At 40.6% G+C, this 27,901-nt stretch overlaps 2 protein-coding genes across 2 annotated transcripts; both read left to right on the forward strand.

The window, feature by feature from the left end:
* The first annotated feature begins 1,402 nt into the window (after positions 1-1,402).
* LOC144036793 (homeodomain-interacting protein kinase 2-like) lies at positions 1,403-5,937 on the forward strand. Its single transcript, XM_077547687.1, has 9 exons — positions 1,403-1,933; positions 2,041-2,232; positions 3,255-3,436; positions 3,502-3,625; positions 3,816-3,929; positions 4,213-4,299; positions 4,361-4,557; positions 4,635-4,841; positions 4,914-5,937. The coding sequence occupies exons 1-9, from the start codon at positions 1,727-1,729 to the stop codon at positions 5,134-5,136; spliced, it is 1,533 nt and encodes a 510-aa protein (XP_077403813.1). The 5' UTR covers positions 1,403-1,726; the 3' UTR covers positions 5,137-5,937.
* Positions 5,938-6,750: 813 nt separating this feature from the next.
* LOC144036728 (protein sprouty homolog 3) lies at positions 6,751-19,558 on the forward strand. The gene is made up of 2 exons (XM_077547575.1): positions 6,751-7,668; positions 14,908-19,558. The coding sequence occupies exon 2, from the start codon at positions 14,979-14,981 to the stop codon at positions 15,885-15,887; it is 909 nt and encodes a 302-aa protein (XP_077403701.1). The 5' UTR covers positions 6,751-7,668; positions 14,908-14,978; the 3' UTR covers positions 15,888-19,558.
* Positions 19,559-27,901: the final 8,343 nt, after the last annotated feature.

Here is a 27,901-nt window from a genome sequence, read left to right on the forward strand (position 1 = left end):
AATGAGCCGGTACAAAGAGGCCGGCTCTTTGAAGTGACCGATGAGAGTCGGCTCCCTCCCTCAAGAGCTGGCTCCGTCATTTTTCCTCTCTCTCTCTCTCTCTCTCTCTCTCTCTCTCTCTCTCTCTCTCTCTCTCTCTTTTTTTTTTTTTTTCATGTGTTTGGCCGCGCTGCTCAGAGATGGAGAGACAGGAAGGGAAAGGGGAGGGGCATGCAATGAATGTACTGCACCCGGAGCACGTGCTCCGCGTCTCCGCTAGTCAGAGAGAGAGAGGAGGAGCAGAAAACAAACAGAAGAAAAGAGTTGAAGTATTTAGTTTTTCTCAATGCCGATTTGTAATATAATAAGGTCTTTTATCATGGACCTGTTGAGTAGCTTATAATGTTTGTTTAGTTCATTGTTGCTGTTGCACTTAAATTACTACTCACTATTTTTGGAATTTTGATTGTTGTTGGTTGAAGTTTTAATTTTGTTGCTTTTATTATTGTTTTTAGCCTTTTTAACTTTCAATGAAATAAACAAAAAACGTTTTCTTTATTTGATAATTGTTGCTAGTTACAGTCAGTAGAGTGAAATACTTAAGTCATTTATCAAAATGTATGCTAAATTTAATAATAATAAAAGAAAAGCTAAAGTTAAAAAAGACCCAAAAGCTGAGCTGATCCAAATGAATCGGATCACCCAAAAGAGCCAAACATCCCATCACTAGTGTGCTGTGCTCAAAAGCAACACTTCCGCTTTTGACATTGCCCGTTCAAAATAAAATCAAACATACTGTACAAGCGTTAAAGTATATCAATAACCTTTGTTTTAGTCTTTACCCCACAAAAATATACTTGTCACGCGTATTACACTTCATGACCTAGTGTCAATAAGAAACAGAATTTCCTTTAAAAAAAAAAATGCAGTCCTTCAAAGAAAAATCTGATCTTTGTGTTTCTACTTCGGCTTCGATTCTTTTTTTTACCCTCACACTTTTTTTCGTTTTACAAAATTAGATTGTGTATACAGTAAAGCACTGTATGTGCATATTTTTTTTATTTTAACTTTGTAAGAAAAACAACAACTTGTTTCTATGTCAGCCCTTCAAAATAAATCTACAGGCGCACAGTCACATCATTGTAATGTTTTGGTTTCACCCGTTACAAAATAATGTAACATTTTTTTTAAGATCTTATCAACCAATGTGGGTTACGGATGTGCATTTGTTATATTTAATCAAATTCAAAGAAAATTGACTATGTAGGCTGTATATGATTTTAATGTGTAACTGTCTTTAAATTTAACATCCATCCATCTATTCTCTTATCCTCGTTATAGTCACAGTGGGCTGGAAACTATATCACCTGATTTGTGGTGAGAGTCGAGCTACAGCCTGGAATGGGCGCCAGTCAATAGCATTATTTTTGGTTTATTTTAGTTTTACCTGATTTTTCCCAATGATTTTTTTTTTAATGCTTGATTTTATTTTATTTATTAGAATCTCTCAAAGTGATGTCAGTATACAAATAAACACACAAAGGCAAGGCACTGTGATGTCAAAAGGCATGGTACAGACATCAGTGATGTCACACTTTAATAGAAAATGACCATTTTTTGTGTTGTGTACCTTTGATCATCTGTGTGTGTCCAACCAGGCCGCTTCAGTTTCATTTCTTAGAACGTTTGTACACACAATCTCATCAAAATGCTTTCCACGTGAAGAGAGAAAACGCTACGGACAAAGATGGACAACTCCCCCAACGAAACCGTCTACTGCCTGTGCCCGGGAGCCAGGTTTCAATCGCCATTTTCCGGCTACAAGGTGCTCTCCGTTATGGGCGAGGGTACCTTTGGCAAAGTGGCCAAATGTCGCAAGACGGACACCAACAAGACAGTGGCGGTGAAGATGATCAGGGACCGGGGAAACTTTGCTGTGCAGGCCAGGTTTGAGGTTAGAACACAACACGTAAAAATCAATACATTTCTTGGCGATCATCATGAAAATGTTGTACTTCAACGAAGAATGAACTTTGAGAACCATTACTCTAATGTGTACAGATTGAGGCACTACAGAAAATCCAAATGCTGGAAAACTACACGAGTCACTTGGTCCAATGGATGAGCACTTTCAGCTACATGGGCTACATTTGCTTGGAATTTGAATACCTGGATAAGAGTCTATTCGACTTCATGAAGGAGCGACATTTCAAGCCTCTTCAAGTCAAGGAGATCCGACCCATCGTCCACCAGGTACGTCGAGTTCAGTCAGTGATGCTACAATCGCATGGATTTCAAGTCAACATAGAGTGTGCTTTCTTTTTTTCCACAATGTAAAACAATTCACAGGTGTCTTACTACTGTATGCATGTGACACATTTTGGTCAGTAATTACCCCAAGGATCAACTAAAGCATACAACTTTTTATTTTCTTGCTGAAACTAGCCCGTTTTGATGCAGCGACCCTGTCTCAAGTGAGCTTCTCTACCCTGTTACCGGCAAATTGGGGTGGAGCTAGGGCGTTGCGACTAGGCGAGTGGCTTCTTCTTGAAAGCAAGAGCCTAGAGTGTGGAATGTTACACCCCTTTTTTCTTTTATTTCTTAACTCATTCACTGCCATTGACGGCTATAAACGTCAAAAGTTCATTTTAACTCCATAAAAATTTTTTTTTAAAAAAAAAGTTCATTTTAACTATTTCCATTAGTTTAATTTTTTTCCCCCACTTTTGTTAACAAGAGTATCAAAATTGAGAACCTTTTTTTACTGTACATTTAGAACAGATTAACAGATTAATCATGATTTTTTTTTAAAAATTGCCTGACACCCCTAATTCTTAATAATCTTTTTTTTTTTAAGAAAGAAAGAAAAGATAATTAAAAAAATACTTTTAAAAAAAGAACAAATGATTATTAAAAATTAGGAGCATCAGGCGATTAAATTTTTTCCTAATTAATCGCATGACTTCACTAGTTAACTCACGATTAATCACAAATTTTATATCTTTTTTTTTAGGTTTTCATAGTCTTGTTAACAAAAGTGGAAAAAATGTTAAACTAATAGAAATAGTTCAAATGAATTTTTTACGTCTATAGCCGTCAATGGCAGTGAGTGAGTTAAATATCTTGTTTTGAGGGTGAGGTCCTGTCTTGTGCAAGTACTATGACATACACTTCTGAGCATGTGGCTGTTTGTATGCTGACTGCCAGAAAAAAAGCAAGACAAAATAAAAGTCAATTTTCGAAAATGGGTTGTCTTTGAACCTATTTTCTGTTAGCTCGCCAGGGCTCTGGAGCACCTTAAGTGTGGGCGGATGATCCACGCCGACCTCAAGTTGGAGAACATCATGTTCATCAACCACCGGCAGCAGCCCTACCGCGTCAAAGTCATCGACTTTGGCCTGACACACGACGCTGCAGATGCCAGACCGGGCTCATACATTCAGAGTCGCCCCTATCGGTGTTTGTGAGATTTTTCCATTGGTGTCCGTGGGAGCCAACTTGACATTGCTGACCCTCTCTCAGGTCTCCGGAGATTTTGGTGGGGGCGCCGTACAATGAGGCAATTGACATTTGGTCCATGGGCTGTGTGACTGCTTTTTTGTACATGGGTACGCTGATTTTCCCTGGCAAGAATGACTACGAAATGGTAAATATCCAGTATGGTAAAATGCTCAAATATCTTTGAAGGCTTGGGAAAGGGCCGAGCAAATTGACATAAAGTGTAGTTTAGGGTTATGGGAACTTTTTGTGCTATTTTACCTTTAGACTTAATAACATCATGTTTGCCTTTAAAATCAAAAGGTTTCCATGGCGACTTTGTTGTGTTGTATCTTCAGATAAGGTGCATCACAGAGACTCGAGGAGCCTTTCCAGACAGCCTTCTGGTCTCTGGCAAAAAGACTGAACACTTTTTCCACCAGGAAAGTGAAACCAGTATGTGGAGTCTCAAGGTACACCCTATCATGTGCTACTGGTGGAACTGAACTCACCTAGAGTTCTGTTCAGGAGTGTTGCTTTCTTACAAATGGTGAGAGAGAGACGACCTTTCCAAACTAGTCCCATATGTGCAAGCCAAAAGTCGGTCTCGAGACTTAGCCTTCAAATTTCAAGGTAGTCAAAGTCAAGTCGAGTGTTTGGCAAGACTTGCAAAAATATATTTCAGGCCTAAGACAAGTCAAGTCTCATGAATACCAAGTCAAAGTCAAATCTAACCTCAATAACATCTGTCTTCAGACATCTGAAACTTATCAGCAAGAAACCGGAATAGCAGTCAGGACGGCCAAGACAGAGAAGTTGAGCTCTCTTGACCACCTTCTACAAGTACGACTTTAAAGAATCTTAAGTGACTCTTCAAGAGGTTCTCATAAGTTTTGTTGTCTAGCTCCAGCAGTTCCAATGGTGTTATACCAAACACCCCTTGGACCAGGTCGTGTATGCGGCTGATAAGCTGATGTTTGTGGACATGCTGAAGGGGATGTTCCACATGGACGCGTCCATGCGTATGACGCCCCACCAGGTGCTGGAGCATCAGTTTGTCAGCATGAGCCACCTATGGCCTCACTTTGCCATCAGCCGACAGTAAGAACCTTAAATAATGATTAAAAAATCAGTTTATCGGTTTCTCCTGGCTAATGAAAGGCTTATTCATTTCACAGTGTTAGGTTTTGCTGCGGGATAATGGCTGCCTGTGATAGCAAAGATCCTCGTGGTAAAAAGACTAAAGTCTCACCGCAGAATCCGGCCAGTCGTGGCTGGCGCAAAAACCAGTCCAGACCGAAGAAGAAAGTTAAGGATGGTGAGGAGGAAGAAGCAGGTAGTCTTCCCAAAAAGCCAAAGACTTCAGATGCAGGGTCTCAGCCCAGGTAGTCTCAACCAGAAGGACCATAATCAACATCGAACCCCTAATTTTGTAATGATCTTTTATCCAAAAACAGTTTTGTGTCTGACCACCGCTATGTGAAACGTCTGGCGGACTCTGCACAACCAGTCCAACCTCCCTCCAAGGTCTCCAAGAATGCAAGGCAGCATCTGGACGTTCATGCGGCATCTGAAACTAAATCAAGGGCGTGGCTAAGGAAGGACACCCGGAGGGTTGAAGCCCTGGAACAGGACCAAAGTCGAACCTCCACACTAACCTATCCTAATTTTAACCCCTAACCCCTTCGAAATGCAATCAAAGGTGTGTTTGAGGATGGCCTGGTAGAGCAGCATCTCAACCATGCCTTTCCCTAACTCTAACCCCATTAATCTTAACCCTCCCTAAACCTAACCCTAATCCCTAACTGGAACACTACCCCACAATCATAAAACACAAACCTTCCGTAGTGAAAACCAAGGTGGAGGTCAGGAAAGACACCAGGAGGATTCAAGCACAGGAACAAGAACATCCGAGCCTTTGTGTTTCTCACTTCTTTTTGAATGAAGTCAGAAACTGGAGAAAGAATTTCAAAATAAAGGCCAATCGTCCTCGTCTGTATTTTCACACCCGTCATCCTTCCTGACGAGCAAGGCAAGAAGACTGAGGCCGGCCACTGATGCACTGGCGCTCATTAATAAAACTTTTATTCTCAGTCAGGAAATGCATTCGAGCCCCGGTGGCTGGAGCTCCTCTCAGACACAGGAAATGGCCGCTTGGCCAACAGCCAATCGGGCTATTTCAAGGGGGAGGGAGGGGGTGCTTCATCCGGAGCCAATCAAGCCGGGCCTGGTCACTTAATGGATCAGTGTCTCGACTCATCTGCGCACCCACATATCAGCGGCAATTAGAGGGCCCGTGGGTGTGACCGTAGAAGCAGCTGGCAAAGGAAGGGGAAAAAAACCTTGCTACGGAACGGATGCTCAAACGTGTTGGAATCCATTTCAGAACTGACATTTTGATGACAATGTCGAGAATATGCTGAGAATTTTTTCTATTTATTTGCCTGTTCTCACTTAATAAAAGACTATCGTCCTATGACATCCCTTTGACAAAATGAAAACGAGGCGTGCTTGCTTCAAAGTGTTCACTCCCAGTTATTTACTATAAAGTGACACATAAAACAGAGGAGAATTAAACATCCTGAATTTATCAATTAATCCAGGGGTCAGCAACCTTTACTGTCAAAGGAGCCATTTTAGGCCAAATAAATAACAAAAAATCTGTCTGAAGCCACAAAACCTTTGAACGTTGCGATGAACAAAACAGTATGGACATATGGTAATTTTTTGCCTCCCTTCCATTTTTTGGACATTTTAAGGCTACTTTTGACATTTTGTTCTGCTTTTTTGCTATCAATGTTCTGACATTTTTGGCAATTTTGTGGACATTTTATGGTAATTTTGAGTCTTACTTGTTTTGTTTTTGGACATTTTATGGTTACTTTTTGAACATCTTTTCTGTCTTTTTAAAATATTTGTTCTGACTTTTGGCATTTTTTTTGTATATTATATGGTAGGGTTTTTTGTTGCTCTTTTTGGACATTTTATGGTCACTTTGAACACTTTTAGGAATTTTTAAAAACCTTTTCATCCACCTTTCGTCTCTTTTTCTGACAACTTACACATTTGAATTCTGACATTAAATATATATATTTTTTTTAATCGAAATCTTAATTTCATTAAAATATTTTATCCAAACAATAAAAATGTTAAATAATTTATTAATATATATATATATATATATATATATATATATATATATATATATATATAAAAAGATCCATAGGGAGTCAAAGGAGAGGGACTAAAGAGCCGAAGGTTGCAGACCCCTGAATTAATTCAACAAAAGTTAGCTTAATGCTAACATGTAATGTAAAACTCCATAGATTGGCTAATGGAAATCAGCACGTTTCCATAACATTTTACGTCAATATAAACCTTCAAACAACTGCCCTTTTTGCATACACGAAGCAGCAATACTGCAACAATACTCAACAAAGTTTCACTATACACTGTACATACGGATTTGGACTCGACTAATCATTGTTTCAAGTACGTTGGTGTGTGTGATGGCCACTTGAGCGCACGTGCATGAAGTGGGTTGAATTCAGTGATGGGAGAGGGCGGGGGTCGAGAGGGAGGAATGTGTGTGTGTGTTTCTACGAGAGAGAGAGTGAGCGAGTGCGAGAAAGCATGCAGCCCTCACAGCCATTCATCTCTGGAGAAGAGACGCGGATGCTACAACCGGGCGGGAAAGCGACTTCTTTGTAAACAATTTGTGACTCCCATCTTCTTGACTTTCAGGCACTTTCTTACTTTTTAACCCGCTCCTGACCATGAAAGCCACGCCTCTTCCTCATCTCCTACTTGCCAGCTCGCCAGCATCCTCGGAAGAATCGCACGCAGTCTGATTTTCAGAAGAAGGCGGCGGCGGTGGTGGGGGAGGAGGTGACCTCAGGAGGACGCAAAGGGATCCGAGCTCCGGGAAGAGGAGGAGGAAGAGGAGGAGCAGGAGGAAGAAGAGGGCACATCCTGCTGATAGAGAGCATCCATGAAGCCTTTCTTTCTCTCCATGCACGCACGCGTGGCCATTTAGGACTTATTTGCACGTCAACTATGACAAGGACTTTTCCAGTGTAACAGCGTCCTGTGAAGTGAGTTACTCTAGTTGTCACAGATGCATATTGTAATCATACATTAGTTGACGTGAGGATAATTTGCAAAAAGGGGACGAGTTGCACGAGTGCAAAATGGATCTTAATCGAATCAGAGGTAAGTGCATCCTTTTGAAAATGACAAGTTTATGCATGTGTTGTGGGGACCAGAAATCAGGTACTCGTCACTCTGTAGGGACAAAAGTTTGCTTATAGTTACACCATGAAGATCCCTAGAGGCACAGTGGACCACAAATTACACAATGGAAGTGTCTGTGTTCAGATTTAATGTGAAGGAAGGAAAACGAAAGATTTGCATTTTGGAAAACTGGAAATTCAGTCACTATTTTGAGTTTGTGTCAGCTAAAGAAAATATTAAGGTACGTTGCATGCTGTGCTGTTGACAAAGTGTAATCTAGCTTCAAAATCACTCCCAGTATGTCAAATAAAAACAAAAAACAAAAAAATATGGCCGGCAGCGCGTTCATCCTTAAAGGGAAAGACCCACAAGGCTGTGTCTCCAAATTTAATAATCTTATTTCTAAACAACGTATGTTATAAATTGCATTTTGCTATAACAATATTAACAGCAAAATATGTCAGACCAAAACAGACTTTCTTTAAAATTTATGTTATGTGAAGTCTAGAAAAAATCATTAAAAAATATACTGATGTCAAAAAAGGTTGTATTTTATTTAAAATTGAAAAATAAAACTTTATTCTTAAACTTCACTGTAAAAAAAAAATACACTCCCATTAAAGTATTGTTAAGCGGAGTTGTCGGCAACTGTTGAATGTAACTAATAAAGTAACTTGTAATATAACTTTTTTTTCCAATCGAGTAATCAGTAAAGTCAATAAGTTACTTTTAAAGTCATGTAATCAGTAAAGAAACTAAGTTACTTTTAAAGTTAATGCATAGGGTCCAAAAATCACAGCCTCCTAATTGAAGGTTGTGTGTACTGTATGTGTATGTCTTGTTGTCAGGTGCACATGAGGTCTTGTTGTAAAGTCGCTAGTTATGGGTTTTCCGTGCGGCACAGGGACCATGAATCAGGTCCCCATCATGGATGTTTGTGTCTGTATGTTCTGTCATTCAATGGGACAAATGTCTGATTACACAATCCCGTCGCAGTGTCGGCTTGTTGTGTGGGGACCAATCATCTGGTAATATCAAGCTGTTGAAGCACGGGGACCAAAAACATAGCCCTGATAACTGAACTTTGTGTACATATTCTGGTTTTGTCTCGTCACGGGGACCAAAAGTCACGCCCTCCCCATAATGGACGTTGGTGTGCACGCGTGTGTGGGTAAACGTGACCGGGCCGCACTTGCAAGGGTTGCCATTGATTGTCCTCAAGGTCGGATGCAGAATGTCGATAGTCATCTCCGCCGGGGTGGGCCGATGGATGATGGGATGGAGTGACGTGGGGTGGGGGGGGGGGGGGGTGTAGAAGTGGTAGGAGGAATAACCAGCCATGGGGCGGAAGAGAGGATAAGGGAGGGAGGGGGGAAGGCCGGATGATGAAATGGATGAATGGATGATGGAGAAAGGGAGGGAGGGGATGAATGGAGTTTTTTTTTTTTTTTTTAACGCCACAGCAGAAGCACTAATGCTCCGACTAATGCACTGTATGACCACAGTCCTGCGGAAATGTACGATTTGCACTAAAAGACAACTTTACTGAGTTAGATTTGTCTCACATTGCTGGACAAAAGTATCAGGATGCACCTTTTGATCAATTAATCAGTCAGGCGATCGGCCTATGACAACCATACTAAAAAGCTATCACACAAATTATAACTTAACACAAATCCACCCACGCCCCAAAATATCCAGCATGTGTGACATCTGACACGTTTAGATTGTGGTGTTGCATAGAATACAGTGTAAAGAGCATTTTTCACTTGACTTCCCCTTTAAAATAAATCCTGTAAACGAGCATGATTAACACTAAAATGGCTGCTTCAAAGAAAAATGGCACTTTATGTTTTTGTGGGCACGGGGTTCTTGAGACTCATGACAGGCATTCCAACTAAATGTCATGTTGTTACAGTAAGTGAACTGGCTTTTAAAAAATTTTTTATTCCAGTGTGGGTTGAAACCGGAAATGCAAATGGCTCCATAATGGCGACTCCGAATCAAAATGGCAGACTTCCTGTATCTTTTCCGGCATAGCTTCTTGAGACTTTTTTTTGGGGAGGTCAACTCATGATGGATATGACTACCAAATTTCACGTTGCTAAGTGGACTTGACTTAAATGGCCCAAATAACCCTAAAATGGTGGCTCCCAACCAAAATGGCAGCTTTCCTTTGTTGTTTTAGCCCAAAAGTCCCGAAAAACAGAACACCAAATGTCCATAGTGTATCAAAAAATGTGTTTGTTGTTACTTCCTAACTTTTTATCAGTTTATCCTGGGCCTCAGAGGACTTTATAAAAACTGAAATGGTTCCCCACCCTTATGCTAGGGGAACTTCCTTCCCAACTTTCCCTCAGACGGCCTTTCATCATATTTATATTTAAAAATCATTAATAGCGTCGTGATCCCTCGGTCATTGGCTGACCCTTTCCTTCCTGTGACCGCCCCCCCGCTTCCCCTCCCCGGTCTTCAGTGTCTATTTCAGTCTTTCCGTCACGGTCAGATTCAGCACATCCGGTATCTCATCAAGTTTATTGTCATCCAATCTTGCTGCTGCTGCTCCCGGGAGGGCACCGAGAAAGGAAAGCCTCAGGGTCTTAGTGCCTAGTGAATACTGAGGAACAATACTTCATGTATGAAAACCGATTATACAACAATTGAACAAGGAATTTGTAGGCTCTTCGCAGGTGTTTTGGTTTGATAATTGCACGGCATGTTGAATTGATTGCATTAAGATGCACTAGCACTTAGCTCGAATAAGCAATGAAGAACATAAGGTCAATATGTGAGCAGGTCATGTGACCATCCTGGTTAGCAAAACCACCCACCCAAATTTTTCATGCATAACCTGGAAAGAAATTCCCTGAATGTTGTTATTCGTGGCTCACTTTGATTGGTGAAATAAAGTCAAAATCATGTGAGAACCTAATTGGGTTTTTGTGGAGGTACCTTCCAAAGTGGTGGCTAGTTGTGTCAGGAAGTCTTCTTCCACTTTCATTAAAGTTGCTAAATGTGTTGTCCGACGGATGTATCACAATTCAACTAATATTTTCTTCTTGGAGATTAACTGGTATTTCCGAGGAAGTGCCCCCCCCCGCCCCCATTCTCACTTGTAGTGGCTTTTTAAAATAGCTTGGTTTGCCCATGAGGTCATCGCGGAGAGAGCTTGCTTTGTCCATTAAAAAGCCCCATCGACCGTCCAGACTCAGCGGAAGTCAAAGGAAGAAACGCATTTCGACCTTGAGCCAGCGTGTTTTTTCACGGAGGCAGATAGCAAATTTTTAAATACAAATCTCTCATGAATGGAGTACCTAATAAAGTGACCCATGCATGAAAAACTGTTCTTGTAGAAAGATAGGCTCACAGGGCATCTTTTTCCGAGTGTGTATGTGTGTGTGTTTGTGTGGTGGTCCACCCGTCCCGTCACACTGATACTCCCCCAGCACCGCAATAGGGGCCTTGCTCAGGTTACCACATTGCTAACACAAGGGCTTCCGTTAAGGTTTTCCGCATCCGCATTTCACTTTTTAGCACTTTGGTTCAGAGATGACAAACGTTTTTTGTTTTTTTTAAATTAGGCTGGCACTAACGGTTTTACAGACTAGTCGACTAGGTGTCTTAAGGCAATAACGTTTAGAGCAGTGGTGTCAAACATACGGCCTGCGGGCCGGATCAGGCCCGCAAAGGGGTTTAATCAGACCTGCGAAACTACTTTGTGAAGTAAAAAAAAAAGAAAAGTAATGTCTGACTAATTAACCAGCTAGCCACAATAAAAACATATACATTTGTAATTTCACAAGCAATCCTCAGATGAGCAACTTGTACACGGAATTGCTCTGGATGTCAGTATATGCAAAATAGGTAGATAAAACATGCCTGGAACTCATATGGGCAAAGTATTTGCCGCGTTCCATTTGCATTCATGTTGTTTTTTTTGAGACAATATATTTACAGCGCCCTGCAATTTAGGGCTGACCTGCAAATACCGAAAATCTGTGTATAATTGATGGCAATTGTTTTTAAATTATATACCATGATTTTACCGATCCGGCCCACTTGGTAATATATTTTCCTCCATGTGGCTCCTGAGTTAATATGAGTTTGACACCCCTGATTTAGAGCGTGACATCGACTAGAATGAAGTGAGTCTGTCCTATATTGTCTTGTATTTCTGAACAAGAACCGGTAAAGTGGAAGAATGGCAGGCTCAAGCAGGATCTTGAACAACTTTTCGATCCGCACTTTCAGAAGTGATTGATGATGATTAAAAAATTAAAAAATATTCACCATGTAGAACCCAGTGCTTTGGTGGGCCCACAACGAGGACAGGTTTATGTTTGGTTGTGCAAGCGTTAACCTGGCTCTTAACAGTGGCATGCACACCAAGTGAGAGGATTTTTTTTCTGGAAATACCATCATGTGACACAAGTTTCATTAGTGACTAGTTGAATTTCACTCCATTTTTTATACACTCTAAAAACAGTTGGATTAAAAAAATAAAATAAAATAAAAACAACAACCCATTTTTAAGGGGACCGACCCAACGTTTTGGCTTAATTATTTAACCAAAAAGTTGGGTGAAATGAATAACACTCAAAACAACCCTAAAATTTGGGTTGTATTTTTATTTAATTAATTTTTTGGGTTGTCAAATGAATAGACCACAAAACCCAAGCAACCAAAAGTATTGGGTTTTGGGTTATTCATTTGACCCAACATTTTGGTTCAAATAAATAGCCTAAAATGTTGGGTCGGTTCCCCAAAAATGGGTTGTTTTGTGGGTTATTCATTTGACCCAACTTTTTGTTTTAGATAAACCAAAATGTTGGGTCAATCCCTTTTGACCCAATTTGAGTTATTTATTTATTTATTTTTGACCCATCTCTTTTTCGGGTGTATTAGCATCAAACTGATGTTGTGCAACTGAATCGTCGTTGGTGTCAACAACATCTAGCAATTCTCTTAAATAAACCCATGGCCCATGGGTGGGGAATATCTTACTTTTCTGAATCTGTTGCATCATCGTCATTAATGCTCCCTGGTGCACATTAACGATCATGTGACACGTTGTTGGCTCGTCTTGTAATGTGAGAAGGAAGGCTCATATGGAAAGCTGTTTGAGCTCAATATACTTGATATCCAGCTTCAGGTTGATGGACTAGTACCCTCTTTGTCCTCACTAGTAAAATGACACTAATGTATGGCATTTCTTAAAACTAGTAGGACAACGTTGACATATTAGTAGAATAACTACATACTATTAGTGAAGCAAAACTGTAGGAGTTTACGGCTACCCACTAGTAGTTAAAGGATCTTTGTGCAGTTTGTCACTTTTTGACTCGTGACTGCCACCTCTGGCCCAAAGCGTAACTGCAGCATCTGTGTTAGGCTTGTTCATGGTGCGGGTGTGAGTATGTGCACAATTTAAAAGCGACAGTCACAGTTGACAAACAAAGAGATAACTTCAAATGAGGTGAGGAAAAACTCCGCCCCTCTCCAAGGAAACTCAGTGTGAGGGTTCGCACACTCAACTGTTAAGGGAAGATAAAAGCTGATAGGTGCAGTCACAGTAAAACAGTCAGGGCTCTTCGTACTCTGGGCATTGGTGGAGCATGCATGATGTAGACAAAGCTTTAACATGACCTTTTTAAACGGCACTGCACCTTTAACATATTTAAACCTGTCTGACTGTATGGTTAGTTAGCAGAATTATCTCAAAACAGCTACGTAGTTATTTAGCCTGCCCACTAGTTAGTTTGTTAGCTAGATAGTTAGCGGAATTATGTACAAAAATCTGACTGTACAATTATTTAGCTAATTCGCTAGTTAGCTATATAGCAGAATTATGGAAAAAAAACATCTGTATATACACTTATATAGCTTGCTTGCTAGTTAGCTTGTTAATTAGTTAGCGTGTGCGAGATGTTAACTCGTCGAATTTTATGTTTCTAGTCGGACTAGTCACAACTTTTGCCTCACTAGTAATATGTAGTCCTACTAGGCCTACTAGTAGGCTATTATTAACCCTATATTGGAATCCTAACCTGAAGCCCAAATCTTAACAATGAACCTCTGACTTGAAGTTATAACCATAACTTGAAACACTGTAACCGAAAACCTAAAACACTTGAAACCCGAACCCTGACTTTTACCCTGCTCCAACCCTTTAACTTGAGTTTAAAAATGTAATAAACCTCAGAGAGGCCTCAGATTCATGCCAGGTTCTTCTGTATCCCTGCACTGAGCCAAAAGTCTACAGACATTGCAAATCTTTGGTCTTGTTTTATGTATGCTCTATGTATTTTTTGGGCGTACCCCCAAAAGGTCCTCTGAGGCGAGCATCATCTTTAATGCGAGACTTCTGCCTATTCCCTTATCTGCTTATCCATTCATCTGGAGCTTTTATTCAATTGAGTCTACTTTGCTGCCCGTGCATTTCCTGCACTTGTTGTCTTTATTTTCCTTTCCCGAACGTCTATCTGACATCTTCACAGCTAATTTATGCAGGGACACAAGGCCCTCTCTGCTAGCCGAAACACTACCAGAAGCACTGACCTAGATTTATTGTAGAATTTATATTCTAATATTTCTGTCAGTAAATTGTATTAATTGATTTCCAACAGCTTATTCTCTTCATTTAGTAGTGTTAAGTTTGTTGGTAATATAATTACTAAGCAGAATTATGACGTGACTATAGTATTGAGCTTGTTGGCTATTTACTGTTACTATTTTAGTTAGTTAGCTTGTTGGCTTGTCGGTATTTAGATAACAGGAAGCAAAAATATCCAACTGTACTGTAATTTGGCCTGGACGCTATAGCTAGCATGCTTTTTAGCCATCTTATTTGTTAGTTTCACGTTTGCTAGCTTGTTAACTAGATAATTAGTAAATAGAAGCATGTGAAAATGAAATATTTGACTCTACAATTAGTCAACAGCATTATGTAAAATAATATTTGACTGCATAGTTAATTAGCTTGCTTGCTGGTTTATTTTTTGTTAGTTAAATAATTATCAGAATACTGAAATACATCAAACTGTCGAGTTATTGAGGTTTCTCACATGGTTTGTTAGTTTGCTTGAGCACTAGATAGTGAGTTAGCAGGTTTATGAAAAACTTTTGCCTGCATTTTTTTTTTTTACTATGGCTAGGTAGCATTAGCAGCAGCTAATCAACTAACTAACACTATTTCTTGTGTGATTCCTGTGTTGTCAGGTTTATCTGATGTCCCGTGAGTGTCGGCCTGGTGCCACCCATCCTGGTACCGCCTACTGTGGGTCTCTGACATGGACCCCGCTCATTCCTTTAGGATGGAGCTGGACGGGCTGGACCTCCAGCAGGTCCCGGTGCTGTCGCTCGACCAGATCCGTGCCATCCGGACCCATAACGACTACGTGGACCGGCCGGTGGCGCTGGAACTGGCGTCCCAGTCTGGATTTTTCTACACCCACGACGATCGACACCCGCATGGAATATACTCGCAGCACCCTCAGCCGCCCCGCCACGCCGCCCTGCCCCGCAGCCAAAGTCAGCAGCACACCCACATGTCCCGCATCAGCCGCTCCAGCACCGTGAGCTCCTCTATGTCCCGAACCAGCGCCGGCTCGGACCAGAGGCTGCTGGCGGGCTTGACGCCCTCGCACTCCGGCCTGGCCTCGGTTGTGCGCAGTCAACCGAAAGGGGAGCTCAAGCATGACACTTCCCTGAGCAAAATCCTGGCCGAAGACGACCTGGGCCGTCACCAGTTCATCTGCGAGCGCTGCGCTCGCTGCAAGTGCCACGAGTGCTGCGCTCCGCGCCGCCTGCCCTCCTGCTGGGCCTGCGGGCAGCGCTGCCTGTGTTCAGCTGAGAGTGCGATGGAGTATGGCACCTGCCTGTGTTGTGTCAAGGGCCTCTTCTACCACTGCTCAGCGCAAGACGACGACGACAACTGCGCTGACCGGCCCTGCTCCTGCGGCCCAGGCCACGCCCTGGCCCGCTGGGGCACCATGAGCCTCCTGGCTCTCTGCCTGCCCTGCCTCTGCTGCTACCCCCCTGCCCGGCTGTGCCTCGCCCTGTGCCGTTGCGCCCACGACCGGGCCACGCGACCCGGCTGCCGGTGTAGCAACACCAACACTGTGTGCCGCAAGATCTCCGCTTCGAACCCCAACCCGAGTCATTCCTCCATGAGCAAGGCTGTGGAGAAGTCACTATGACAGGCCTGGATTGGTGGCGACAAGACAGCAACCATGTCATGTGCTCACCTACCTTGTATGCATCCACCTGTTCTCCAGCTCAAGAGGGACCAAAAGCTTTACTGTGCCTGTTCGCCTTGGAAACTAAAAGCTGAACCTGAAGAAGAACTGAACTGAACTTGCCTTCCTTCTTCTGCCTAATCGGGATGTCTGACATGCATATATTTATTAACGGACTGTCTACCAACGCTTTGTGGTCGACACCCATACCACGGACTGGATCAGGAACTCACAATTCAGATAACGGATAACAGAATGTAGATACTTCCAATGAAGATTTGAAGGCCAAGGAAGCAATGATGTAAACATGCGGACATTGCAACAAATCTGCAACACTTTGACACACCCGGAAAAAAAGGACCACACACTGTCTGAACGGAATCTCAATGCCATTAAGCTCATTTGTACGAGGTGGACACACAGTACTGCGCAAAAGTGGTAGGCCACCGAGGCAAATTGTATTTGGGTTAGTTCGTAGGCAACTTTTTGGGAACTTTTAACTAGATCCGCCGCCAAAATCAAAGGGTTCTACATGCCACACCTCCAAAAAATATCATAGACTTGGCTTCTAACCCAAGCTGTCCTTAAGAGAAGTCACCTATGGTAGCTTCAGACTTTTGCGCAGTGCATTTGCAGCACACCTGGAACACTTTAACGCCCCTGAAAAAAGGGACCCACACACTGTCTGAATGGAATCTCAGCGCTATAAAGCTCATTTGTATGAAGTCGACGCACGGTGCTGCGCAGAATTTGAGGGCCGCCAAGGCCAATCACAGAGCTGGACGCTGGATTCTGGCACCGATACCTGGTTTCTATCTGCCACCCTTTGAGAAAATCTCAGAGAAATGCCTTCGAACTGAATCTGTCCTCATCCCAAGTCATTAGCCTTAGACTTCTGCACACTTTCACAACTGAAAAAAGAACGGTACTGCGCAAAAGTTGTGGGCCACTGAGGGAAATTGCATTTGGGTTGACTTCCTGGTTCCTGAAGGATCAGACATTGGATTCTGGGACTCTACCCTCACTTGAAATGCTTGGAATGTCTTTTTTTTATGAAGTCACATTGACCGCACATTGTCTGAATGAAATCTCAATGCCATTTCATTTGTACGAGATGGATGCAAGCTTCTCAAAAGTCTCTGGCAACTTCCTGGTTCTTGGAGGACCTTACAGTGGATTCTGGGACTGTACATTTCCATCCAAAACCATGGGTTCTATGCGCCACCCTTCTAGAAAATCTCATAGAAATGCCTTGTAACTTTGATGGTGGCCTCAGACTTTTTGTGCAAAACTTGTGCACTGCCGAGATACAGTAAATTGTATCTGGGTTCGCTCACGGGTGACTTCCTGTTTCCTGGAGGATCAGATGGTGGATTCTGCGACAATATGCACACTTTTAACAGCAATGGGTAGTATGCAACACCACTCCAGAAAATCTCATAGAAACGGAATTGGAATCTTCTGGTGGTCTCAGACTTTTGCGCAGTACCGTACAACGTTTTCAACAGTGTGTTATTCAACAACAGGGTGGGCCGGGTGGATATTTTGTCCATCGCGTCTGTGTGTGTGTGTGTGTCTCAGTGTGTATGTGTGAAGAAGAAGGAGTTGTTTTTTTTATCGTCTTATTTTTAGCCTCGCTGCTACATCTTGCGCCGGTCCGGTCAGGTTTCTCAGTCTGTCGCCAAGCTCCCTGGTAAGGCCGCCGCCCAAACCCTAGTCCCCCTCACATCGCCTACCATCCCTTTTTCACCAGTTCGTCCTCCCATCCCTCCGGCCACGCCTGCCTCTCCTCTTTCGCTGGCCGCTGGGCTAAAAGCCTCCCGTTGAGAGTTGATCAGACGTGCAATTATCTCCGTGATTGCTCTTAATGGGCCAGACGAGAACGCAGGAAGGAGTTGTGGTGTTTTGGCGGACGGAGAAGAAGGCGGGATGGAGCGGAAAAAAAGAACGAGGCTCGGGTTTCCTGACGTGTGTGTGCACGTGTGTGCATGTTTTCAAATGAACGTGCGTGTGTGTTTGCGGGATGCATGAAAACAACACCCGACGCGTTAAAACCTTCCTTTGCGATTACCGGTATATTTTTATATGCAGATACGAGCTAGCGGCGTTGAAATTATTATTTTTTTTATTGCGCTTCCATGACAACGGTTGTCAATTCAGGAACCTTTGGGGCCAGGGACATCGACAAAACAATCAAAAGAGGACGCACAAGGATTTAGTAGGATAGTGTACAAAACATCTTTCCGCATTGATAGCCCAAAATGTCACATTTGGTGGCTAAAAACAAACAAACAGGTGAGGAATCATTTTAAAAGTTAATACAACGGTAAAAAAGTTGTAGTGTTACGACAACAAGGTTGTAATATTCTATTTTTTTTTTAATTTGCATAATAAAGTGGCAATATTACAATTTTAAACACTTAATCAATAATAAAAGTTGTTCAGAGAATAAAGTTGTATAATTACGATTAAAACTATAATGTTACGAAGAAAAACAATGACAAAGTTAAAAAAAAAAAAAATATTCTATGAGAATAAATTTGTAAAATTCTGTGAATAATGTCATAAATTTACTTGGCAAATGTTATGTTACGAGAAAAAGGCTTCCTTGCTCGTGTTCATCATTGTAATATTCCGACGTATCATTACCTTACCATTTATTCTCGTAATATTTTGACTTCATTCTCATAACGGTAACATATTTTCTCTTGTCATCTTTAAAAAAAATTATGGTAATGACTTCACAAAATCTATATACAGTATATAGATATATATATATTGACTGTGGCCGTGATATATTTTCAAATCCTACTAAATTCTTGTGAGAATAGACCATGGGGGTGAAAAATTATGCAACGTCGTCACGGAGAACATTTTCAACTGTCATGGGCTCATGTTGGAGAAGATCCTTTTATTTGAATAAAACAGAAAACTTGAATTTATTCTTGGATGTGCGCGTAGAGGTACGTGTTATGTTTTATTTATTTATTTCCTATTGTATGGAGTACATACTATTACGTAACGCGGGCTTTTTCAAATTTTGTTAATTTTTGTTTTGGGGCTAACATGTTAGCTACAGCGGGAGTGGGCAACCTTTTTCCAATCAGGGGCCATTTCAGTCCTCTAAGGGCTAAATTAGTGAATTAATAATGAATAAAGTAGTCTTTTATTATGAATTATGACATTTTGTGTTGTTGAAACAGTTTATCTGATTATTTTATTTTCATTTTATTTTTTTTGCATGGTGGGCTGAATCAAACGCTCTCAGTGGGGGGGATACATATTGCTCATTCACCTTAGGTTGTCCACCCCCCCACTTCACACAGTATAACCACTACACATGCTTTTGGTACACAATTGGCATCTTGTTTGTTTGTTGTACAGAAATTTAAGGAGAGTATATGGAGCAAATATATACAGAAGTCTATCTAAAAGTTGAATATTATTATGAAGATTATTATTATGATATATGAACAGTAAACATTTCTTTGCCGATGTGGTGTATTTCGTAATTTATTTACAGGTTAATGGCCACCATGGAGTACAGTATAAGATTATGCGTGTGCTTGTCGTTTGTATTTTTGTTGGTGTGGCTGCTGACAAACATCCAATAAAAAGGAGCTTTCCAAACATCATTGAGCATCTGTGTATGTTTATTTTAATGGGTGGAATCACAAGGATGGAGTCCTAAAGTGAGGAGAATAGTGTTTTAATATTACGGGGCAAAGGTGTAATATCTTACGACAAAAACATTTGAGTTTGTTGAAAAAAATTATGAAGGGCTATTCACCAAAAGGTCAGAAAAAGTCATTGGTAAGTTAGTAAATTTGTTTTTTACTGTACTTTTCAAAGAGAGGACTCACAAAATGCTTCAGTATTTGTAGAATAGTTATTTATAAGCAGTAATTTAAAAAATAAAAGCAAACAAAAAAAATTGTCTTATTGGAATTCCTACCTAAAAAAAATTTTTTAAATTGCTTTTCATGATAATATCAGATTTGAAAAACCTTCCATGTTACTTTCCTTTTATGTGTCACTAACAAAGTTGTGCGATATGGTAGTGAAAGATTAAAAAAGTAGTTTAGTTACGAGGAAAGAGTTGCAAAATTCCAATAAAAGTTGTAATGATAAAAAAAGCCATCATGTTAAAAAACTGTAATGTTACAGTTTGAAAAAAAGTTGTACAAACCAGTTGTAATGTTACGGAAAAAAGGAGCAATATTGTGCTGAAAAAAAAAAGTCGTACGTTACCGTATGAAAAAAGTAGTTACAGTATGTGAAAAATGTTGAAATGTAATAAGAGTTAAGAAACAATAATGCGATCTCACAAGAGTAAAGTCGTAATCTTATAAATATTTGTTAATGTTGTAAGAACAAAGTTTTAATAACTAATGTATTGTTAGGGAACTAAAGTTGTAAAATTAAGATAAAACATTTTCAATGGTAACAGAATAAAGTCAAAGCAGTCACATTTTAAAAAGTTGTAATGTTTCAAGAGTAAATATGATAATTATTAGTAGTAAATATGATCATGGTAATATGATAAAATGTTGTAATGTTAAAAAAAAAAAAGTCCTAATGTTATGGAAAAAAGTTGTAATGTTTTGGGAATAAAGTCGTATTGTTGCTATATGAAAAAAAGTTGTGAAAAAAGGAGTTATAGTATGAAAAAATCCCCCGTTGCATTAAGAAAGAAAGCCAAGCCGAATGAATGCAATCAATGTCAAACTCCAATGTCAATTTTGTAGGAAAAAGCACAAAAAGCTGAGAACAATTCTACTCTATTTTTCCAACGCTTATCGTTGCTAACTTAACGTGAAATCAGGAAACTTATTTATGACACAGGAGGAGACTCCACACTTCTGTCCAACTACATGTGTCAGTAGGTGCTGCTGTTTTGGTGATCAACCATGTTCCACTGGATCAACACCTGAAGTTGTGAGTGTTCATTTTGTTTACGGAGTGATCATTGAAGAATGTGTTGAGGGCCCCCGAAGAGACTCTTCCTGCTCTCCATGTGAACAGACAACCAGCCTTTGACCCCACTGTCAAAGCAAGCGACTCCCCCCTCCAGCCATCCTCTTGTCGCCCTTGGGAGTCCCCCTCCCCGAGACAAAACCAGCTGTCCATCAAATGCGCATTGAGCTGTCAATCTATCACAGTTACCCCGGAATGTTTACTCCAATTTTTTGTTGTTTACAGCTGTCAACAGAGAGTCGTCCAAATGAACTAGGGGTCAGAGGTCAGGGTGGGCGACACGTCAGCATCCCGGGAGGCGGGAAAATGGGAAATTTACTCAGAAGTCTTTTCAGACAGTTTGACTGAAGAACTCGAGTAGATTCGCAAGAAAGTCTCAAGTCTCGTGTTAAAAAAGAGACAAGATGTCAGCCATTTGGTTTGAAGCGACCAATGAGGGTCATTTTGGCAATTTCAAAGTTGGTATTATATCCCTGGACTTTCTTGAAAAATTCTGCCCCTTAAGCCAGTTTCACATAGAAGCATGACATTTGGTAGAAATGTCCATCAGAAACAGGCCTACAAAAAAGTCTCAATAAGTCATGCTGGAAAATACACAGCTAATTTGGTTTGAAGCTGAGATATTGGCCATTTCCAGCTCAGTCATGTACTCATGAATTCTATGAAAAAGTCAACCCCCGAAGCCAGTTCAAATTAGCAATGTGATATTTAGTAGCCATGTCTATCATGAGTAGACTCACAAATATGTCTGAAGAAGAAACTCCCCAAAGGACACAGGAAGTCTGCCATTTTGTTTCGATGCAGCCATTTCTGGGTCATTTTGGCCATTTCCAGGTTGGTAGCAGAATGGCATTTTGAAAAATTCAGCCCCTGAAGCCAGTTTCACACAGCAACGTGAAATTTATAAGTCAGGTCTAACATGAGTAGACCCACAAAAAAGTCTCAAGAAGCCATAACCAAAACTTCACAGGAAGTCTGCTATTTAGTTTTGAGTGACCATGCTCGGGTCATTTCCTTTCCAGGTATCGTACCCCTGGATTTTTTGGGAAAATTCTGGAGCCAGTTTCTTATAAAAGTATGACATTTGGTAAACATGTCCACCATAAGTAGGCCCAAAAAAAAGTCTCAAGAAGCCATACCCAAAACTTCACAGGAAGTCTGCTATTTGGTTTTGAGTGACCATTTTTGGGTAATTTCCTTTCCAGGTAGGTGTCATACCCCTGGACTTTTTTGGAAAAATTCTGGAGCCAGTTTCTTATAGAAGTATGACATTTGGTAGACATGTCCATCCTAAGTAGGCCCACAAAAAAGTCTCAAGAAGCCATGCTGAAAATACACAGAAATTCTGCTATTTTGGTTTGAAGCTGACATATCGGCCATTTCCAGAAAGATGGGTGATGCTAATTTGTATGCATTTATTTTAACTTTTGATGATTGCATGTGGGCACAGCAAGGCACAAAAACAAAAACTTCTAAATCAGTAGGAGGAAGAAGAGACGTTTCACAGGGAGGAGGATGCATTGATGGAGGGTGGGAGATGAGGGGGGGGGGCTTTGGGGGTAGGATGGGAATGTTATCTGCTGGGGTCACGCGGTCAGGCGAGAAGTTTCAACTCGCTTCCTGTTCCTGCCGCTGGTATGACAACAACAACAACTCCCCTCTGGAATTCAAACGCATCCCCTCCTGACCGTTCCTCCTTTTTTTTTTTTTTTCAAAAGACGATCCTTTCAGACTGAAAATTGAAGTCAAACATGGAACGTCCGTCCGAGTTGTTGGCTTGTGTTCAAGCATGCAGCTGCTACGTTCAAGGACAGCGATAAAGCATCTGCTCGCAGCATGTTCCCACCCTCTTTGAGAGCTCAGTCGAGACTCTTGAGCTTTGCGTTTCTTGTACAAGGGAAACAGATGTGAATGTGATGTGGAAAAGAACAGATTTGAAAAGAAAACAAAAACGGACATTTGTGAATCTTTTTTCATGGTGAATCCTTGAAATGATCACCAAATGTTGAGCAATGCTCCGAACACATTAGAAGGCGAAAAAGCGTGGCAATATAGTACCAACCACCTGCTCCTGATTGGGGCTCATTTAGGCGAAGAGGCAGAATATGAGCCTGGGACTAATATTATATAATTAGTTTGTATGAGTTGCTGCTCTTAGTTCTCTGTGTGTGTCAAAATCAGCGAATAATTGACGCTCCCTTATAGCAAAAGACAATTCAATACGTATCTCGCTAAAAGTTTTTGTTCCGGACAAACTGGGAAGATGCGGACGGTCGGGTACAAAAAAAAAAGTTGCAAACTTGGTGTAGTAGTAGAAGTAGAAGTAAAATTGCTAGCTAGCATTAGTGTTAGCATTAAGCTAGCAAACGTTTGTTAAACTAAATTCTATGGTTTGCCACAAGGAATACTTAAAAAAATGTGTTATAACTTTTAAAGCATATAGGAGGGGTAAATATTTTGTTGTTGTTGATGGTCTTACAATGTCACTTGCTGCAAGTGTGTCTTGGTACATACCCTCGCGTGAATTGGGAGTTCACTTTCATCATTTCTGCATTCCTTGTTGGCTACTATACATCAAATAGCATTGATAATTCAAGCCACTCTGGGGTCATTTGTGGTCGAACCCCTAAAGACGGACGGACGGATGCACGAAGACGCAGCACTTAACCTCGCGGCAGTGCCATCAGCGGCAGCGAGCCATTACGGGCTCAGGAAATACGCTGAATTATTCAATGGCTTCCTCTCGCTGCATCCTCTCACACAGGATGCACAATGGAAATCCCTGACTTGCTCTCTCGCACAAGCTTGACCTACATTACCGGCCATGAACGCTGAAATTCGGCTTTTAGGCTGCAAGGAACCATTTTGGGTAACTCAAGTGAGCAAAAGTCACTCCATAAACTTTATTATTTTTGTTATCATTATTATCATTATCCATCCATTTTCGTGACCGCTTATTCTTCACAAGGGTCGCAGGGGTGCTGGAGCCTATCCCAGCTGGCTTCGGGCAGTAGGCGGGCTACACCCTGAACTGGTTGCCAGCCAATCGCAGGGCACACTGAGACGAACAACCATTCATACTCACAATCGCACATAGGGAAAATTTTGAGTGTTCAATTAACCTGCCATGCATATCTTTTGAACATGGGAGGAAACCGGAGAACACGGGAAAAAAAACATACAGGCACGGGGAGAACATGCAAACTCCACCCAGGAAGGATGAAGCCCGGATTCGATCTCATGTCCTCTGCACTGAGAGGCGGATGTGCTAACCAGTCAACCACCATGCCGCCTATTTTATTATTATTATTATTATTATTATTATTATTATTATTATTATTATTATTATTATTATTATTATTATTATTATTATTATTATTATTATTATTATTATTATTATTATCATCATCATCATCATCATCATCAGTAGTAGTAGTTTTACCTATTTTGGGCAAAAATGTGCGTATTAATTAGTAAAAATTAAACACTAACTTTTTTTGTAAATTAGGGTTATACAAGATTTTTGTTTTTTATTTCACCCCAAGCCACATTTTGTATACAGCAACAACCATTTTCAAGATTATGTACGTTTCACACAAAAAGAAAACACAGTGAATAACACCTAATATATAAAATTGGGGAATTTTGGTGCTGTGTGTGGCCAGAGAGGGGGGGGGGGGGGTCAAAGTGGGATTTAAATTTAGCGGTTCTCTCCAGGAAACAGGAAGCGTCTTGTGAAAGGTTAGTGAGGCAACTTTTTCCCACACTCGGCCAGAGTGGAAATGAACCAGCAGATGGATGGCCCTCAACAAGTCGGGGTCATGACTACGGCCTGAGGGCCGAGGGGGGTAGGGGGTGGACAACAGGACAAGGAGCCATAGTTGCACACATTAGTCCAAAACTATATATTTTATTAACTGCATTATTAGTGGAATCCTGTCACACGTGGCTCATAACACAGTCAGTCTTTATCGTTTTTTTTGTTGTTGTTTTTTTTAAAGGTTCCTGTTTGTGTTATGGCTCCCTCTGCTGATCTAGTAGAGAAAGACATGTGTACGACATGTAGCAGACAACTGCTTCTCAGAAAAATATTGAAATTCAGTTCAGTATGTGCAAGAATGTCAGTCATTTTATTTAATATTTTTTTATTTATAATCACATTTTAAGAGTTTTTCCATTTTTATTTAAAAAAACATTGGAATATTTATTTAAAATATATTTGATTTATATTTTAATATAATTTCATTATTTTTATTTTTAATTTAAATGTATAATTGTATTATATAAGGAGTTTATGATTTATTTAGCATTTTAACAACAATTTAAAAATATTTACTCAATGCATTGTTTAAACAGTACAGTATTCACATTTGCTTTCAAATTGCCTTTTAACTGTAACATTTTGAATTGTATTTACTATAAAAATTCTATTTGTGATTTGGACTTTCATTTATTATCAAATTTATTGAAACGTATAATTTAGTTTTGAAAAAATTGTTTATACTTAATTTTGAACTTTTTGAAAACTTTAAGAATATATTAATTATTTTTGTTTTTTATTCATTCGTTTATTTATTAATTTATCATTCATTCATATAAATAAGAATTAAAGTTGGACTTTTTTCGTTTTTCTCTGTTGTATTTATTGCTAAACATTTTGATTGTAAATGGAGTTGACATGCAGTACAACAGTTAGCCAAACGGTGTCAGCATCTGCGCACTGTTTGTGACTGGCAGACATGATCAAAAATAGACAAAAGTGGCATAAAAAAGTCCTCAGAAAATACACAAGTACAATACCTGAAAAATCAAGTGCCGTCACAAAGTATTTGTACTTTGTCACTTTTCACCACCGTCCACAGGATGTATAGTCTCATAAATAAATATAAAAGTAAATATTTTATTGTATGCTTTTATGGGATAATACTGAAGAAGTGAGAATTTTTTTTAAGCCGCAGGCAACAAAAGCGACTACACCCCTCAGACAAGATGTCCACATTTGTCCAATTAGCCATTTTAGATAACACTAATAATTCCTGATGGTGGGAGGCGTCTATTTGAGGGAGGCATTTAACTGTCTGAAGCAGACAGGGCAACCATTATGGTGTGTGTGTGTGTGTGTGTGTGTGTGTGTTTGGGGGTGGGGGGGGGGGGGGGTATTATTTGAGGAAAGGCACTGATATAAAATTGACACAGGGCACTCAACACCTGCAGAGCACACAACAGGAAGTTCATACAAGGGTCACTGGATACTGTATTAATAACCTCTGAACCACAAGTGAGACACATACACACAAACACACACACGCACACACACGTGATCAATAAAGAGCGCTGAGGGAGGTTAGCTGTCACTCATCTGTGTCAGCAGAGAGTCTCTAAAGCATGTGATACCTTCACTGACTTACTCACTTGGCGGCTGTTACCTCCGCCAAGGAAGCTCCAGTCAGTGCCATTTTTAAACAGGAAAGTGTGACGTATAATCCGGCAGCTTCCAGATTGAGGCATTTTACTCCCATTTTCTTCTGTATTTTTACGTCGTGTGTTACTTCATGCCATGTAGTAATGGAGAACATTATATTCAAGAGGAGACTAAAGGGAAAAGTGTAGGAAAGTAAAAAAGTATGTATCATCATATGAGTAGCAATCATACCGTAAATTTGTACAGCTGAGTGACAGCCTTTATTTTTAAATAATTTCGAATGAGGGGAGACTGTGGGCACAATGCAGCAAAGTGGAAATTTGGAGTACAATTCAACAGAATCCAAAACTAAAGTGTTTTAGTTGTATATACATTTGCCTGGTTTGTATTTACTTTGAGGTAAGAAGACAACTTTTATCCTAAAGGAGACTGAGGGCAAAATACAGTAAAGTAGAGACTGTCAACACACTTATTCCACTCCAGAGCAGAGGCCCAGCAACAGGTTAAAGCTAACGTTAGCATTTGATAAAGTACCACAAAGTAAAGTCTGTGGAGTATATCAATGCAGTGTCCTACCTAGGAAGGGTCATGAGTAGATTATATATTTTTTTAGTAGGAAACAAGTTTTACTCAAGAGGCGACTGAGGGCAAAGTACAGCAAAGTGAAGACTGTGGAGCAAAATCAGACGATTTTAAGGCTGATGCACAAGCAGCAACAAAAGGGTGAGCTAATGTTAGCACACATTTGGTAATGAAACAAAAGTGGTGAGACAGAGCAAAATGCATTATTGTGGAAACTGTGTAGCCAAGGTTCAACAGTATTGGGGGAAGCTAATGTTAGCATGTTAGCATTGTTTTCATTCCTAATTGCCCAGTGACATTCAAACAGCGCAGAACGATGCATTTAAGTACACCCTGTAACTTTGGACATCCAGCTGATAGTTGACAGACAAACAAAATGGCATCCAAGTGGGACAGCCGACTGCGCTTGTGATGTTTGGGCTCAGAGGAGGACGTGCCGAGGCGGATTTCAACTTCAATCCACCTCCGCCAGATTCCGGGGTTCCCTCGCGTAGCGCCGCCAGGCGTCTTCAAAGGCGGCTTGGGCAAACGCGGCAGCTTGATATTCAGATTTGCGTTTGATTTTTTTTGTGTTGCTCGCCATCCAAATAAAAGCATCCACAGATCAAATGTTGACGAAACACGGCCGACACCTTGAGTCAGAAACGTCTTTCATCTGAGCTAAGAGCTCGCTAGCTAGCAAGGAATACAAACAAGATACAAAAAGAGTCACACAACTTAATCCAATTTGTATAAATTGTACGCTTTCTCCAATAAGAAACAATTCTAGAAGAGAATGAGGACAAAGTGCAGTAAAGTGGAGAATATGGAGCATAATAGTGCAAAATACAGAGTTTTAGTGAAACATCCTTTTGTATTTTTATTTTGTGCTTACTTTGGGGCACTTAGCTGCGGGTATAGAGACAGATTTCATCTGAGAGGACACTGAGGGCATAGGGCAACAAAACAGAAACTATAGAGTACACTAGTGAACCATCCAGAGCGAAGACACTAC

Source organism: Vanacampus margaritifer, chromosome 16, assembly GCF_051991255.1.
Source record: "Vanacampus margaritifer isolate UIUO_Vmar chromosome 16, RoL_Vmar_1.0, whole genome shotgun sequence".
Lineage (NCBI taxonomy): Eukaryota > Metazoa > Chordata > Actinopteri > Syngnathiformes > Syngnathidae > Vanacampus > Vanacampus margaritifer.

What these genes read in the sequence shown, in the direction of transcription:
- LOC144036728 (XM_077547575.1), top strand. Translation starts at nt 14,979, where the DNA reads ATGGACCCCGCTCATTCCTTTAGGATGGAGCTGGACGGGCTGGACCTC.
- LOC144036793 (XM_077547687.1), top strand. Translation starts at nt 1,727, where the DNA reads ATGGACAACTCCCCCAACGAAACCGTCTACTGCCTGTGCCCGGGAGCC. An exon ending in ATTCAGAGTCGCCCCTATCG is followed by an intron (nt 3,437 to 3,501) that starts GTGTTTGTGAGA and finishes ACCCTCTCTCAG; the next exon opens with GTCTCCGGAGATTTTGGTGG. An exon ending in CCAGTATGTGGAGTCTCAAG is followed by an intron (nt 3,930 to 4,212) that starts GTACACCCTATC and finishes ATCTGTCTTCAG; the next exon opens with ACATCTGAAACTTATCAGCA.